Source organism: Chiloscyllium plagiosum, chromosome 30 (assembly GCF_004010195.1).
Source record: "Chiloscyllium plagiosum isolate BGI_BamShark_2017 chromosome 30, ASM401019v2, whole genome shotgun sequence".
Taxonomy (NCBI): domain Eukaryota; kingdom Metazoa; phylum Chordata; class Chondrichthyes; order Orectolobiformes; family Hemiscylliidae; genus Chiloscyllium; species Chiloscyllium plagiosum.
Window position 1 is genome coordinate 2957117 of NC_057739.1, and position 17219 is coordinate 2974335.

The 17219-nt window shown below is 45.5% G+C and overlaps 1 protein-coding gene across 1 annotated transcript in view; it reads right to left on the reverse strand.

Moving 5' to 3' along the window:
- Nucleotides 1-9402: 9402 nt before the first annotated feature.
- The window catches only part of uap1l1 (UDP-N-acetylglucosamine pyrophosphorylase 1, like 1), a gene marked incomplete at its 5' end in the record, with an annotated part of 29341 nt that continues 21524 nt past the window's right edge, over nucleotides 9403-17219 (reverse strand). Inside the window, 3 exons of the mRNA XM_043719819.1 lie at nucleotides 9403-10607; nucleotides 13131-13197; nucleotides 14883-15071. Of these exons, the coding sequence (XP_043575754.1) occupies nucleotides 10518-10607; nucleotides 13131-13197; nucleotides 14883-15071 (346 nt within the window). The remainder of the gene's footprint in view (nucleotides 10608-13130; nucleotides 13198-14882; nucleotides 15072-17219) is intronic.

The window sequence follows — 17219 nt, forward strand, 5'->3', positions numbered from 1 at the left end:
GTATTCACCAAAGCAAAGGAATTGGTAAAGGATGATCTCAGGGAAGGAAGTTTTGAGTTTTTAAGCCAGGTTGCTCATAAAAAGGAAGAGTGTTGTACATCTTAAAACTTATTAAGGTAGATAAATCCCCGAATCTTGAGGGAATCTATCCCAGAATATTGAGGCAAGACAACAAATTACTGCCGCATTGACAGACATCTTTGTATCCTCTTTGGCCACAGGTGAGGTCCCAGAGGACTGGAGAATAGCCAATGTTGTCCCATTGTTTAAGAGGTGTAGCAGGAATAATCCTGGAAATTTACAGGTCTGTGGATCTCACTTTGGTGGTAAGGAAATTATTGGAAAAGATTCTCTGGGATAAGACCTATACACGTTTAGAAGCATTTATTAGCGATAGACAGCATGGCTTTGTGCGGAGGAGGTCATGCCTCACTAACTTGAGATTTTTGAGGAGATGACGAAGTTGATTGATGAGGGAAAAGCAGTTGATGTTGTCTACATGGACTTCAATAAAGACTTTGACAATGTTCCTCATGGCAGATTGGCACAAAAGGTGAAGTCACAGGGTGTCAGGGGTGAGCTGGCAAGGTGGATAAAGAACTGGCTTAGTCATAGGATGTGGAGGGGCCGGTGTTGGACAGGGTGGACAAAGTTAAGAATCACACAACACCAGGTTATAGTACCTGGTGTTGTGTGATTCTTAACTTAGTCATAGGAGACAGAGGATAGCAGTGGAAGGATGCTTTTCAGAATGGAGTGCTGTGACTACTGGTGTTACACAAGAATCAATGCTGGAATCTCTGCTATTTGTTATCTACATAATGATTTAAAGGAAAACATAGCTAATCTAATTAGCAAGTTTGCAGACGATACAAAGATTGGTGGAGTTGCAGATAGTGACGAAGGTTGTCAGAGGATATAGCAAGATATAGATCGGTTGGAAGCATGGGCAGAAAAATGGCAGATGGAGGTTAATCTGGACAAATGTGAGGTGATGCATTTTGGAAAGTCAAGTACAGGTGGAAATTATACACTGAATGGCAGAATCCTTAGGAGTAATGATATGCAGAGGGATCTGGGTGTGCAGATCCTAGATCACTGAAGATGGCAGCGCAGGTAGATAAGGTAGTAAAAAAGGCATATGGCATGCTTGTTGTCATTGGAAGGGGCATTGAGTATGAGGACAGACAGGTTATGCTGCAGCTTTAGTTAGGCTACACTTGAAATATTGCTTACAGTTCTGCTCATCACACTACCAAAAGGATGTGGTTGCTTTGGAAAGGGTACAGAAAAGGTTTACCAGGATGTTTCCCAGTATGGGGTAATTTTTGCTAAGAAGGAAGGCTGGTTAGACGGGTTTGTTTCACTGGAAAGCAGGAGTTTATAATACAAGTTTATAAAATTGTGAATGACATGGATAGAGTGGGAAGTATGAGGCTTTTTCCCAGAGTGGAGGGGTCAATTACTAGGGGACACATGTTCAAGGTGTGAGTCAATGTTTTCACACAAAGGGTAATGAGTGCCTGGAACGTGCTGCCAGAGATGGTGGTGGAAGCAGACACAATAGCAGCATTCAAGAAGCATCTGGATGAATACATGAATAGGAAGGGAATAGATGGATACGGATCCTGTAAGTGAAGACAGTTTTACAACGGAAAGGCAAAATGTGTTGATGCCAGTTGGAGGGAACGAAAAGCCTGTTCCTGTGTTGTATTGGTCTTTGTACTTTATATCCCTCCATCATTTCTATGCATGTACTTATCCAAACACCTTTTAAATATTGTAACTGTACCTGCAGTCACCACTTCCTCTGGAAGTTCATTCCATACACGAACCACCCCGTGTAAAAAAAAGTTGCCCCTCATGTCTTTTTTCAATCTTTCTCCTCTCACCTTAATAGAATTGCCCCTGGTCTTGAAATCCCCTAAGGTAAGACATCTGCCATTCACCTTATCTATACCTCTCATGACTTCATAAATCAACCTCCTATGCTCTAGTAAAAAAAAATCCCAGCCTCTTCTTATAACTCAAACTTTCCATTCTCAGCGAGATCCTTGTAAATCTTTCCCGAACCCTCTCCAGCTCAATAATATGCTTCCTGTGGAAGGCCACGGATGAGGTCATATGTGAGTTCTGGTCCAGAACTGAACAGAGTACTCCAGAAGAGGTCTCACCAATATCCTGTAAAGTTTCAACATGACATCCCAACCCCCATATCCAAAGGTGTCAGCAATGAAGACAAGCCTATAAGACAATCCTTCCACACCAGGGATCATCCTCTTGAACTTTCTCTGAACTGCCTCCAATGAAATGATAGCATTCCTTGAATAAAGGGACCCAAACTGTTCCCAGTCCTCCAGATATGGGTCATACCAGCACCTTGTACAGTTGCTGTAGGACTTCCCTACTCTTGTACTCCAACCCTGTTGAAATAAGGGCCAACATTCCGTGAACCTTCCCGACTACCTGCTGTGTATCTGTGTACTAGATTTCTGAGTTTCCCGCACAAGTACCACCAAATCCCTTTGTGTTGCAGCTTTCTGTTCTTCTCCATTTAAATAAGACCATAAGATATAGGAGCAGACATTAGGCCATTCGACCCATCGAGTCTGCTCCGCCATTCAACCATGGCTGATAGGTTTTTCAACCCATTTTCCCACTTTCTCCCCTTAGATGTCCTTAACAATGAAGAACTTATCTATCTCTGTTTTAAATATATTCAGTGACCTGGTATCTATAGCCTTCTGAGGCAATGAATTCCCCAGATTCACCTCTCTATGACTAAAGAATTTTGTCCTTATCTCTGTTCTAAAGGGTCTTCCCTTTACTCTAAGGCTGTGTCCTGAGGTCCTCCTCTCTCCTGCCAATGGAGACATCTTCCACGTCCACTCTGTCCAGGCTATTCAGTATTCTGTAAGTTTCAATCAGATTCCCCCCATATCCTTCTAAGCTCCATTGGGTATAGTCCCAGAGTCCTCAAATGTTCCTTTTATGTTAAGCCTTTCATTCCTAGAATCATTCTTGTGAACCTCCTGGACCCGTTCCAGGGCCAATACATCTTTCCTGAGGTATGGAGCCTAAAATTGCTCACAATACTCTAAATGTGGTCTGACTAGAGCCTTATAAACTCTGAGTGGTTCATCCCTGCTTTTATATTCTAGTCCTCTCGAGATGCATGACAACATTGTATTTTCCTTCCTAACTACTGACTCAACCTGCAAGTTAACCTTCAGAGAATCCTGGACAAGGACTCCCAAGTCCCTTTGCACTTCAGATTTCTGAATTTTCTCCCCATTTAGAAAATAGTCCATGCCTCCATTCTTCCTATCTAAGTGCATGACCTCACACTTTATCATAGAATCCCTAAAACATGGAAACAAGCCATTAAGGCCCAACAAGTCCACACCAACCCTCTGAAGATTAACCTATCCTGACCCATTCCCCTACCCTATTACTCTATATTTACCCCTGACCAATGCACCTAATCTACACATTGCTGAACACTATGGGCAATTTAGCATGACCAACTCACCCGCACACCTTTTGATTCTGGGAGGAAACCGGAGCACCCGGAGGAAACCCACGCAAACGCGGGGAGAATGTGCAAACTCCACACAGTCAGTCGCCCGAGACTAGAATTGAACTGGGGTTCCTGATGCTGTGAGGCAGCAGTGCTAACCACTGAGCCACTGTGTCGCCCCTTTCCCACGCTGTATTTCATCTGCCACTTCTTTTGTTCTCCCTGCATAAGTGAACAACTTGACGTTTTTCCACATTATATTCTATTTGCCAACATAGTACCTACTTACTTAACCTATCAAAATATCTCTCTCTAACCTGTTTGTATCCCTGTCACAACTTGTCTATTTTTGTGTTATCTACAAATTTGGCTTCCTTCTTCCAAGTCATTAGTATACATTATAAACAGTTGTGGTCCCAGCATTGATCACTGTGGAACCCGACTGATTCCCAGGTCACCATCCTGAAAAATAACCCCTTATGCCCACTTATCGCATAAGAACTGGTGGCCTGAGGTGCATAGACTTTAATGGAAGTATAGTGGGTAAGGCAGATAAACTTAGGGCTTGCATTGGTGCCTGGGAGTATGACATTATTGCAATCACAGAGACTTGGTTGAAGGAAGGGCATGACTGGCAACTAAATGTTCCAGAATATAGACGCTTCAGACAGGACATGAGGGAAATATAAGGCGGGGAGGAGTTACATTGTTGGTCAGGGATGATATCACAGCTGTACTAAAGGAGGACACTATGGAAGGCTTGAGCAGTGAGGCATTATGGGTGGAGTTGAGAAATAAGAAGGGGGCTGTATTACGGGCCTCCCAACAGTGAGCGTGGGGTAGAAGAACAAATAGGTAAACAGATTATGGTAAGATGTAGAGGCAATTGGGTGGTGGTGATGGGAGATTTTGATTTTCCCAACATTGACTGGGAAACACTTAGTGTGAATGAGCCAGGCCAGGCGGTAGAAGTTGCGGTGGGGGATTTCTTTGGGAACAGTGACCACAATTCTGTTAGTTTTAGAATACTCGTAGACAAAGACGAGAGTAGTCCTAAGGGAAGAGTACGAAACTGGGCCAAGGCCAATTATATCAAAATTGGTCACATTTGATATGTGGGAGACTTTTAAAGATTGTGCAGGATAGGCATGTCCCATTGAAATCAAAGGATAGGAAAGGCAAGAGACGTGAACCGTGGATGACAGGAGAAATTGTACGACTAGCCAAGAGGAAAAGCGAAGTGTGCATAAGGTCCAGGCAGCTAAGAACAGAACGGGCCCTGGAGGAATATCTGAACGAGGAATCAAGCGGGCTAAAGGGGGTCATGAAATAGCTTTAACAAGCAGAATTAAGGAGAATCCCAAAGTCTCTTACTCTTATATAAGCAAGCGGGTAACTAGAGAAAGGATCGGTCCACTAAAGGATAACGAAGGAAGGCTGTGTGTCGAACCTGAGAGAATGGGTGAGATTCTGAATGATTACTTTGCATCAGTCTTCACTGAGGAGAGGGACATGATGAATGTTGAGATTAGAGATAGACATTTGATAACTCTGGATCACATTGACATAAGGAGGAAAGATGTGTTGGGTAGGCTAGAGATTATTAAGGTGGACAAATCCCCAGGGCCAGATGGGATCTATCACAGGTTGCTGAGGGAGGTGGGAGAGGAAATAGCTGGGGCCCTGACAGATATCTTTGTAGTATCCTTAAACACAGGTGAGGTGCCGGAGGACTGCTCATGTTGTCCCCCTGTACCAGAAGGGTGGTAGGGGTATTCTGGTTAACTACAGACCAGTGAGCCTAATGTCAGTGGTGGGAAAGTTGCTGGAGAAGGTACTGAGGGATAAAATCAATTTTTGGAAGAGAATGGGCTTATCAGTGGTAGGCAACATGGTTTTGTGCGGGTAGATCATGCCTTACCAACTTAATACAGAGGAAGTGACCAAGTTGATAGATGAAGGAAGGGCTGTAGACGTCATATACATGGATTTTAGTAAGCCGTTTGCTAAGATTCCCCTCGGTAAACTAATAGAGAAAGTGAAGTCACATGGTGTGAAGGGTGTTCTAGCTAGGGTGGATAAAGAACTGGTTGAGCAACAGGAGACAGAGAGTAATAGTTGAAGGGAGTTTCTCGAAATGGAGAGAGGTGACCAGTGGTGTTCCACAGGGGTCAGTGTTGGGGCCACTGTTGTTTGTGATATACATAAATGATCCGGAAGAGGGCACTTTTGGTATGATCAGCAAGTTTGCAGATGACACGAAGGTTGGTGGAGTAGCAGAAAGCATAGGGGACTGTCAAGGAATACATGAGAATATAGACAGAGTGGAGAGTTGGGCGGAGAAGTGGCAGATGGAGTTCTATCCAAGCAATTGTGATGGGATGCATTTTGGGAAGTCTAATTCTAAAGCGAATTATACAGTAAACGGAAGAGATTTGGGAAAAGTTGATGAGCAGAGAAATCTGGGAGATCAGGTCCATTGTACCCTGAAGGTTGCTGCACAGGTGGTTAGAGTGGTCAAGAAGGCATATGATATGCTTGCCTTCATCGGACGGGGTATTGCGTAGGGGGACCTGATTGAGGTTTACAACATCATGAAGGGTATAGACAGGGTGGATAGAGATAAGCTTTTTCCCAGGGTGAAGGATTCAATAACGAGAGGTCATGCTTTCAAGGTGGGAGGTGAAAAGTTTAAGGGGGTTATACACAGCAAGTACTTTACACAGAGGGTGGTGAGTGCCTGGAATGCGTTGCCAGCAGAGGTGTAGAGGCAGGCACGGTAGATTCATTTAAGGTGCATTTGGACAGATGCACGAGTAGGTGGGGAGCAGAGGGATACAGATGCTTAGGAATTGGGTGACCGGTTTAGACAGCGGATTTGGATCGGCTCAGGCTTGAGGGCCGAAGGGCCTGTTCCTGGGCTGTAAATTTTCTTTGTTCTTTAGTGTTTCCTGCCTATTAGCCAGTTCTCTATTCACACCAATATACTACCTAGGACACCACAGGTTCTTACTTTATGACTTCACCTCTTGTGAGATACCTTGTTAAATACCTTCTGAAAATGTTACTTGCCTCTTGTCAGCCCAAGCCTGAATACTTTCCAAATCTGGTATTTGAACATGGACTGCTTCAATCCCTGAGGAATTGCAAATGCTGCTGAACAGTGTTTACTCATCAGCGAACATCCCTTCTGACCTTACGCTGGAGGGAAGGTCATTGATGAAGCAGCTGAAGATGGTTGTGCCTGGGACATTACCCTGAGGAAGTGCTGCAGAGATATCCTAGAGCTGAGATGACTGACCTCCAACAGCCAGAACCATCTTCCTGTGTGCCAGGAAAGACTCCAATCAGTGGAGTTTTTATTTTATTGACTCATGGGATGTGGGCAGGAACTCAGGTTCCTGAATGTTACATAGTTAAATGCTACCTTGGTGTCAAGAACAGTAACCCTCACTTTCCCACTTGTTTAGAGCTCCTTTAGATCAAGGCTGTAATGAGATCTGGGTCTGGCCAAAACCAAGCTGAGTGTCAGTAGGCAGGTCATAGCTGAATAAATATTATTTGATGGCAGTGTTACAAGACCTTTTTTTATTATATTATATATTTCCATTGTGTTGTAATGCAAAGCATTTGTATTTTAATATCTTTGTGAGCTCAAACTCAGCTGGTAGTAAGATGGAGCCACAAAGAAAATATAATTCTGTAGGAAGATGTCACTATGGGCCTCGAGAGGGAAAGTTTTAAATGAAGTGGGGACACAGACAGCAGAAACACAAACAAACCCTCAGAGAAACATACACAAACCCACGCATATACACACCCACAGAAACATATGCAAAGCCAAGGACACACACAAACCCACAGGAACACACACAGCAGAAACACAATAGCATAGCCTTGTTAGAATATTTCTTTGAGGTGGTGTTCACTACCAGACATTGTGACCACAACACCTAGCCATGGAACTGCAAATGGCCCAGCGGGTATGTCTGGTTGGTATCTTCCTACTGCTGAGATCGTGTCTACCTTGCTGAGATCGTTGACCACACCACTCCTGTTCAGATCCATTATTAAGAATCACACAACAGCAGGTGCGCTGAGCTACCTTACAAAGGAGCAGCACTCTGAAAGCTTGTACTTCGAGATAAACTCATCGGGCTATAACCTGGTGTTGTGTGATTTTTAACTTTGTCCGTCCCAGTCCAACACCGGCATCTCCACGTTGAGATCCAGTGATCACACCCAGCTGCACCAGGAGCTGGCCCCTGCTGAAGGTTACATGAGAGGAGGCACACGGCAGTACAGCTGGCTGCAGCTGACGGCCCAATCTGCTGACATAATTGTAAGGCATTGGCCTGTATGTGAAAGGTCCAAGTCAGACACTGGGCTGAAGCCTCAGTTCACAAAGATATCACTGCTGCAGCTCTGGGACAGAAGACAAAGAACTGTCGATGCTGGAAATCTGAAACAAAAACAAAGTGCTGGAGAAACTCCGGTCTGGCAGCATCTGCGGAGAGAAAGTAGAGTTAATGTTTTAGGTTGAAGAACATTTCTTCAGAACTGTTCTCCATAGATGCTGCCAGACCTGCTGAGTTTCTCCAGCAGTTTCTGTTTTTGTCCTCCCTGAGAAACGGGTGGTGTGTACACGTGCTGTTCCTTAGAAAGTTCATAGAGGTTTACTTCATGAAATTACATCCAAACTTTGCTTCGCTCCTTTATTCAGAGAGTACAGGGTCACAGTGAGATGCTCTGGTTGAGAGGTTTACATTGTCGACAACACCTTCCATCATTTTACTGATGATTGAGGGTAGACTGATTTGGATTTGTCTTGCTGGGTACAGGACATAACCTGGGCGAGGTTCTGCCTTGCTGGGTAGATGCCAATATCGTAGCTGGACTGGAACAGCTTGGCCAGGGGGGGCGGCAAGTTCTGGAGCACAAGTCTTCAGTACTATTGCTGGAATGCTCGAAGGGCCAGTAGCCTTTAGCAGTATCCAGTGTCTCCAATCATTTCCTGATATCATGTGCAGTGAATCAGAGTGGCTGAAGACTGACATCTGTAATGTTGGGGACCACTGGAGGAGGCTGAGGTGGATCATCTGCTCGGCACTTCTGACTGAAGATTGCTGCGAAAGCTTCAGTCTTGTCTTTTACACTGAAGTGCTGGGCTCGTCTATCGTTGAGGATGGGGATGTTTATGGCCCTCCTCCTCCAGTGAGTTGTTTAATTGTCCACCACCATTCACAAATGGATGTGGCAGAACTGCAGAGTTCTAATCTGATCCATTGATTGTGGGAACGCTTAACTCTATTACTTGCAGCTCATTGCAGGCAGGCAAGTACTCCTGTTTGGTGGCTTCGTCACCTCATCTTCAGGTATGCCTGGTGCTGCACCTAACATGCCCTTCTGCACTCTCCAGCTCTTCATTGAAGGCTCCCTCCACTCTTAAAGTGAAAGTAAAGCTTGCTCTACACTATCCTCATCAAACACACTCAGGTCAGGTACAGCACAGGGTTAAACAAAGAGTGTGGCTTCCTCAGTGCTGCCCCCGTCAAACTCTTCCAGGACAGGGACAGCATGGGAGTCTATCAGCGAATTTCAATCTGGGTTCTGTGCATTCATGTCTGCAGGATGCTCATGATGCAGGCCTGGCCTTACAGATGGATGGCAGACATGAGGGCCCACGATTGACTGTAAATGGTGGCGAAGGTGTGCCCTTGCCCTGTCTCTGTGCTCCTGTTCTCCCCTCCTACTGGGGGATTTGAAATGCCAAAGCAGGGACATAAACAGATCCTAGGCTGGGCGAAGAGCTCAAAGAGGAAAGAGGCACTGGTTTCAAAATGGGCAACGGTGTGAAGGTGAGGTCTGAGATCACAAGCTAGGCCAGGAATAAGACTTTTTATTTAAATAATCGCGGTTATCTGATTCGAAGTAGTACATATTGGACGTAGCAGACAAACATTAAAAAGCTGGTATGTCCCACTCTCACATCATCCATCTCCAGAATCTCAGAATGGTGACCATTTGAGAGATTGGAAAGACTGCAGGCAGAATCAGAGCTGGTCCCCTGGAGTGAGATTTGAAATAATGTCTAACAGCAGCAGTGATTTCTAAGGCACACTCGGTATCTGTGTGTCCAGTAGTGTCTCTGGTGAAACATGGTCTCTTCTCTGTTGCAATGATGCCTCCTCTACACTCAGTTTGTAAATAACCAGATTTACAGAAATGGAGTTCATCAGCTAGAGATGACCCAGGGAATAGGGAGGTTGACATAAACCTCTTTCTAAAAGGGTTTGATGTTGTGACTGGCCCCTCCGCTGGGGATGGCTTATACAACAAAGATCGTCACAGGACATGTTGTGGGGAGTGGAGGCTCAGCGTTGAACATGTGAATTTCTCCACTGAATCTTTACATCATTCCTTCAGAGATTAACTACATCAAAGGCAGTGATCGATCCCGATGGGGGGATTTGTTGGAAAACCAGCCAGAATCATTAGGATTGGAGTGGCAGGCTTAGAGGATCACATTCCCAACTCACGTTACTGCTGCTTATGTTTGAGATGTGAACCACTATAGCTCCTCTTTGACCTGGATGGGACTTAGCAGAGTGAGATGTCCTATTGCCATTGGATGGTAGTTTATCACAGTGACATGTCCCATTGGCCCTTGACTGCAGTGGGGCTTATCAGAGAGAGGTATCCCATTGACCAGCTATGGCCCAGTAAGTCCATGTTTGATGCAGTCGGAGTGAGACAGTGGCTGCGTTGCGTTGGCCCTCTCCAGGGCAAAACTCAAGATGTTGCCTAGACCCAGGGCACACCCAGCCTCCTGTAATGGATAAAACCCCAGCCACTATTTCAAACTGTCGAGTAAAAATAAAAAAAAAATCAGGAATCAGTTTTATAAATCAACAGTATAAAAGTAAAGGCACTTGATCCAGTTCTTGGTAGAAAATCCTTCTCTTGGCAATGAGCTCCGCCTGCTCACACAAGGCCATCACTGATGCTGCCCCAGCGCAACCAGTGCGTCCTCAGTTAAAAGCAGTGGGGAATGGAACTCCCGATCCTTCAGATACTCCTCCAAACCCTGCAACCAAAACAAACCGAGATCAGCTTGTGTATGAGTCATCAAGGGCACGTGAACTTCCACCGGATCAAATCCAGTCCTTAGTGTCTTGCTGTACCTTAGCCTGAAGCCATTCTTGATGGCACCCTACCCTTTCATCATTCACAGAAAGGCTGTAGACAAGGCAAAGCATGAGGCCTTACGTAGAGCTGGACCAACCAGTACCATGGAGCCATGTAATAACAGCACAGAAGGCCATTCAGCCCATCATAAGACATAGGAGCAGAAATTAGGCCATTCAGCCCACAGAGTCTGCTCCGCCATTCAATCCTGGCAGATACGTTTCCCAACCCCATTCTCCTGCTTTGTCCCCATAACCCTTGATCCCCTTGACAATCAAGAACCTACCTATCTCTCTCCATCCTAAATATATTCAATGGCCTGGCCTCCACAGCCTTCTGTGGCAGTGAATTCCAGAGATTCCCCACTCTCTGGCTGAACAGGTTTCTCCTTATCTCCGTTCTACAAGGTCTTCCCTTTACTCTAGGGCTGTGCCCTCGGGTCCCAGTCTCTCCACCAATGGAGACATCTTCCCAACATCCACTCTGTCCACGCCATTCAGTATTTTGTAAGTTTCTAATAGATCCCCCCACATCCTTCAAAACTCTGATATAGACCCAGAGTCCTCAAACATTCCTCATATGTTAAGCTTTTCATTCCTAGGTCCATTCTCGTGAACCTTCTCTGACCATGCTCTAGGGCGAGTATACCCTTCCTCTGGTATGGGGCCCAAAACTGTGCACTATACTCTAAAATGTGGTCTGACCAGAGCCTTTATAGAGCCTCAGAAGTACATCCCTGCTTTTACATTCAAGTCCTCTCAAAATAAATGATATCATTACATTTGCCTTCCTAACTACTGACTGACCTGCAAGGTTACCTTCAGAGAATCCTGGACTAGAACTCCCAAGCATCTTTGCACTTCAGACTTCTGAAGTTTCTCCCCATTTAGAAAATACTCCATGCCTCTATTCCTTCTACCGAACTGCATGACCTCACACTTTCCCACATTGTACTCCATCTGTCACCAGCTGCCATCCTGAGAGAGACCCTTTTATTTCTGAAGTTTCTCCCCATTTAGAAAATACTCCATGCCTCTATTCCTTCTACCGAACTGCATGACCTCACACTTTCCCACATTGTACTCCATCTGCCATTTCTTTGCCCATTCTCCTAACCCATCCAAATCCTTCTGCAGCCTCCCCGCCTCCTCAATGTTACCTGTCCCTCTGCCTATCTCTGCATTGTCTGCAAACTTAGTCAGAATGCCCTCGGTTCCCTTATCTTGATCATTATTATATAAAGTGAAAGGTTGTGGTCCCAACACTGAGCCTTGTGGAACACCACTTGTCACCAGCTGCCATCCTGAGAGAGACCCTTTTATCTCCAATCTGTGCTTTTTGCCAGACACCCAAGTTTCTATCATACTAGCACCTTGCCTTTAATACCATGGACCCATATCTTACTCAGTAGCCTCCTGTGCAGCACCTTGTCAAAAGCCTTCTGGAAGTCCAGGTAGATAACATCCATTGGCTCTCCTTGATATAACCTGCTCGCTACTTCCTCAAAGAATTCTAGCAGGTTTATCAGGCATGATCTCCCTTGGTGAAACCATGCTGACTTTGCCCTATTTCACCATACACTTTCAAATATTCAGAAATCTCATCCTTCACAATGGATTCCAGGATCTTACCCGTGACCGAGGTCAGGCTGATCAGTCTGTAATTTTCTGTAATTATGGTCCCGCAGCTTCTGGAAAAAAAAGCTACCCAATTCTTCCCATTGTCGTACTCTTGTCCAGCTTTCAAGTACTATCCCCTTCCCTTTTTGAAGGCTCTGACTGAATCTGCTGCCTTCCTTTCAGGGCGTTTGTTTTGGATCATCACAAATCATCAGGATCATGAAAAGTTTCCTTCCTCATGTTAGGTCCTGTTTGTTAGCTTCTCAACTCTTCAGCACAATGAGACATTTCTTCATTACTTGATCAAGACTGGCATCTAACAGTGTTTATCTAAGCTTCAGTCTACATCCTTGCTTTTGTACTCTGTCTGTATTAATGGCTCTATACTTTGTGAATGTCTACACTCTCTTTCAAATTCTATCATTTACTTTGTATTGTTTCTGAGCTTTCCTCCTGCTGGATGAGCCGTTTCTCACTGCTTGCCATTAAATGTCATGTGTCATATACCTACCCGTTTCGCCACCCTCTCTATATCCTTCCGAGCTCCTTCTTCATTGTTTTTTATTTTTCAATAATCTCTGTATCATCTCCAAGGTTTCTAATTACTCACTATGTACTCATGTCAGGGTTATTTGCTTTTAGCTGGGGCTCAAACAGTGCATATGTGCAGAAGATGGGACTCTCAAGCCCAGAGTGGGCCATGCAGGGTGTTAGACGTTTGGGACTACTGGCTTCAACTCCATGAATGTGTAAGCTTCACGTGTCCCTGACGACATCACCATAATTCACAGCCAGCCACCTACCTCTCCTTCAGAAGAGACCAGCGGAGAGATCTCACAAACTGCAGGTAGTTCCTCAGCCTCCTGGAGCCTGCAGGGATACACAAGAGTTTTAGGAACGCCGTTGTTCACCTGTCTACTCTCCATGCTTTATTAAATTCTCCATTCTGGGTATAGTCACTTCATTAAGCACACAAACTTCATTCCTGATTGCACCCTCCTTGTAAATTCTCCAAATCAAGGTGTTTTCTATCAAGAATGGGACACGCAGGCCAAAGGCCCAGGGGAAATGATCTGTGGAAGTGGGTTCAAATCCCACCATGGTGGCTGGGGAATTTAAATTAATGAACTAATCTGGAAACTAAAGCTCACCTCAGTAATGGCAACCATGAAACCGTCGTTGTTAGTTGTGAAAACTCATTTGGTTTGCTAATGTCCTCGAGGCAGGGAAATCTGACATCCTTACCCTGTCTGTCCTACACGTGACTCCAGACAGCAGTGTGATTGACTCTTAATGTTCCCTGGCGTGATCTAGCAAGTTACTCAGTAGACAAGACAATTAGGGAATAGGCAAATGCTGACCCAGTCAGTGATGCCAACACCCCACGAATGAACAAAACTTCTAATAAAAAACGTTTTGGAAAATTAGACTCTCCAAGTTTTTTTTAAATTCAAAGTTAATGTGAATGACCCCTATGTACAGCGACTGCACTGTATTTTATAATGCTTACACATGACAGTAAAAAATATTCTTATTTTACTGGAAGGAAACCTGCCAGCCTTACCTGTTTGGCCTACATGTGACTCCAGACCCCCAGCAACATGGCTGATTCTCAACTGCCCCCCTGGTACAGCCTAGCAAGTCCCTCAGAACGAGGGCAATTGGGGATGGACACCAAATATCGCTCTTGCCAGTGATACACACTCCCATGAAAAGATAAAAGAGGAAAAACCTATTGCCTCTGGTCTTGGTCCATCAGGTAATTGTCTCCCCACAACCAGAGCGTCTGAATATCAACGGACAAAATCCCAGCTGACCACTCCCAGCCAGAGTCACCCAGGCCTCTAAGTAAAATGTTGAACATGTAACCGTTGCCAATTGTGGCAAAAACCCATTTGGGTCACAAATGTCCTCTAGGCAGGGAAATCTGCCATCCTTACCCTGTCTGCCCTACATGTGACTCCAGACAGCAGTGTGATTGACTCTTAATGTTCCCTGACATGATCTAGCAAGCTATTCAGTAGACGGGCAATTAAGGATTGGCAAATGCTGACCCAGTCAGTGATGCCAACATCCCACGAATGAACAAAACTTAAAAAAAAACTACTTTTGAAAGAAAGCAAGGACTTATTCTTGGTGTCCTGACCAACATTAATGCTGAACCATCATCATTGCCACAAACCTGTTTGTCAGATTGTTGTTTATGAGATTTGCTGCGCTCCATTCAGCTACCACATTCCTACTTTACAGCAGTAGCTACACTCCAAAGGCACATCACTGATGAGTAAGTAATTTGGAAAGAACAGAGGTTGTAAGAGCTGCTATAAAAATGTACATCACTCTCCTCATTGCTGTGTTGACAGCACCATCCGTTAACCAAGCAGACAGTTTCAGTGAGAGGAAGTAGTAGATGCAGGTAGTTACAACATTTAAAAGACATGAATAGGAAAGATTTAGAGGGATATGGGTCAAATACGACTTGGTTAGTTTGGGAACCTTGGTCAGCATGGACCATATGGACCGAAGGGTCTGCTCTGTATGACTCGGTGACTTACTGGCTGAGATGGGGGATCCACATGTTGTTGGAATCCAGGAAGTGGGCACCGGCTTGCACTGCCCAGCGATAGTGCTGCCATAGCAGGGCTCGCCGTGCTGTTGATGGGGTATCTTTACTCCCAGCACTGTCGGCATTCTTCAGGGGGGAGAACTCATCCTCCCTCAAAACCTCAAACGCAACAAAATTCCTGCACAGAAACACCAACAGTATTAGGGAACAAGGCTTCATGTTAACCAATGGGAACAGAGGGTAGGTGAGAGGTCAATCGATGGATAGAAGGCAGGGCATGGGCTAAACCAACGGAAACAGAGGAAAAGGCATAGCGTTGACCAATGGGAACAGAGGAAAGGGTGTGGCATTAACTAACATGTACAATGGGCAAGGCATTGGGTTAGCCAGTGCGAACAGACGACAGGGCGTGGGGTTAACCAACTGGTACAGACGGCAGGGCAATGGATTAACCAATGGGTACAGATGACAGGGTTTGCAGTTATCCTATGGTAACAGAGGGAGGACATGGGTTTAGCCAATGGGAACAGTGGGCAGAGTGTGTGGTTAACCAATGGAACAATGGGCAGAGCGAGGGTTAACCAATGGAACAGTGGGCAGAGCGAGGATTAACCAATGGAACAAAGGGCAGAGCGAGGGTTAACCAATGGAACAATGGGCAGATCGAGGGTTAACCAATGGAACAGTGGTCATTCCTTTTGACTCCTGCATATAATGGCACCTTTCAGAATCTCAGTGTGGCTCCTAGTCAGCTGCTCCCACACAAGCCTGTATTTCCAAGGCACACGCCCGAGGGAGAGTAAGCTGCACTCATTCAATGCTGGGTGCTCCTTGTGACCTTCAGCAAGGAGCCTATCCTTCTCCAACCTCTGCTCAGTTCACTGCAGCCAATTTCAAACCCATCATCGAGCCCACCAGGATTCGGTACCAGCTGAGACTCTGCAGCAGTGAGTCCTTGTAGCAGGGATTTAAAAAACTACGCTGCTATGCTCGTACAGACAACACAGTGACTCAGTGGTTAGCACAGCTGCCTCACAGAGTCAGAGACCCAGGTTCAATTCCAGCCTCGGGTTACTGTCTGTATGGAGTTTACACAACGTCCCTGTGTCTACGAGGATTTCCTCCGGGTGCTCCAGATGCCTCCCACAGTCCAAAGATACGCAGGTTAGGTGGATTGGCCATGCTAAATTACCCAGGGATGTATATGTTAAAATACAGGGATAGAGTAGGGGTCTGGGTGGGATGCTCTTTGGAGGGTTGACGCAGACTCGATGGGCAGAGTGCCATCTTCCGGCATTGCAAGGATTTGAAGCATCAATGTGACTGTCGCTGAGGGAAGATGGCAGATAACTGCCTCAGGGGGACTGTAGACGAGGGACTGATCTGAGCTCAGGATCCTGAAGGCGATGAGGCCATTCGGGCCCTCAGGATTACTGGAGCAGGGGTGTTATCTGTCCTTGGGGTCAGTGGAGAAGCAGCTGGGTTGCTGAACATTCCCAAGGCACTGAGCGCCATATGCTCCTCTTTACTGTGGTTGTATGTTTCTCCCCGGTCTCCTGTTCAGTTGCTGCTATTTCCTACTCCCCTGGGTCCCTATATATTTTCCTTACGCGATTACCACTTTTGTTGTTTTCCACCATCACTTATTTAGTCTCTCCTGCCTTCCAGCTTTTGTTCTCGTGTCCCTTCTCCACCTTTACCAAGCCTCTACACTCTCTTAAAAGACATATTACAGAGGAGGAAGTGCTGGATGTGTTGAAACGCATAAAGGTGGATAAATTCCCAGGACCTGATCAGGTGTACCCTAGAACTCTGTAGAAGCTAGGGAAAAAGGCTGCAGCAGCTAATACAGACATAGAACACGGAAACGGACCTTAATCAGTCCAACTCGTCTGTGATGCCCAAGGTGTATTCTGTGATTCCCAGGACCTGATCAGGTGTACCCTAGAACTCTGTAGAAGCTAGGGAAGTGATTGCTGGGCCTCTTACTGGTATATTTGTATCATCGATAGTCACAGGTGAGGTGCCAAAAGACTGGAGGTTGGCTAACGTGGTGCCACTGTTTAAGAAGGGCGGTAAAGACAAGCCAAGGAACTATAGACCGGTGAGCCTGACCTCGGTGGTGGGCAAGTTGTTGGAGAGAATCCTGAGGAACAGGATGTACATGTATTTGGAAAGGCAAGGACTGATTAGGGATAGTCAACATGGCTTTGTGCGTGGGAAATCATGTTTCACAAACTTGATTGACTTTTTTGAATAAGTAACAAAGAGGATTGATGAGGGCAGAGCAGTAGATGTGATCTATATGGACTTCAGTAAGGCGTTC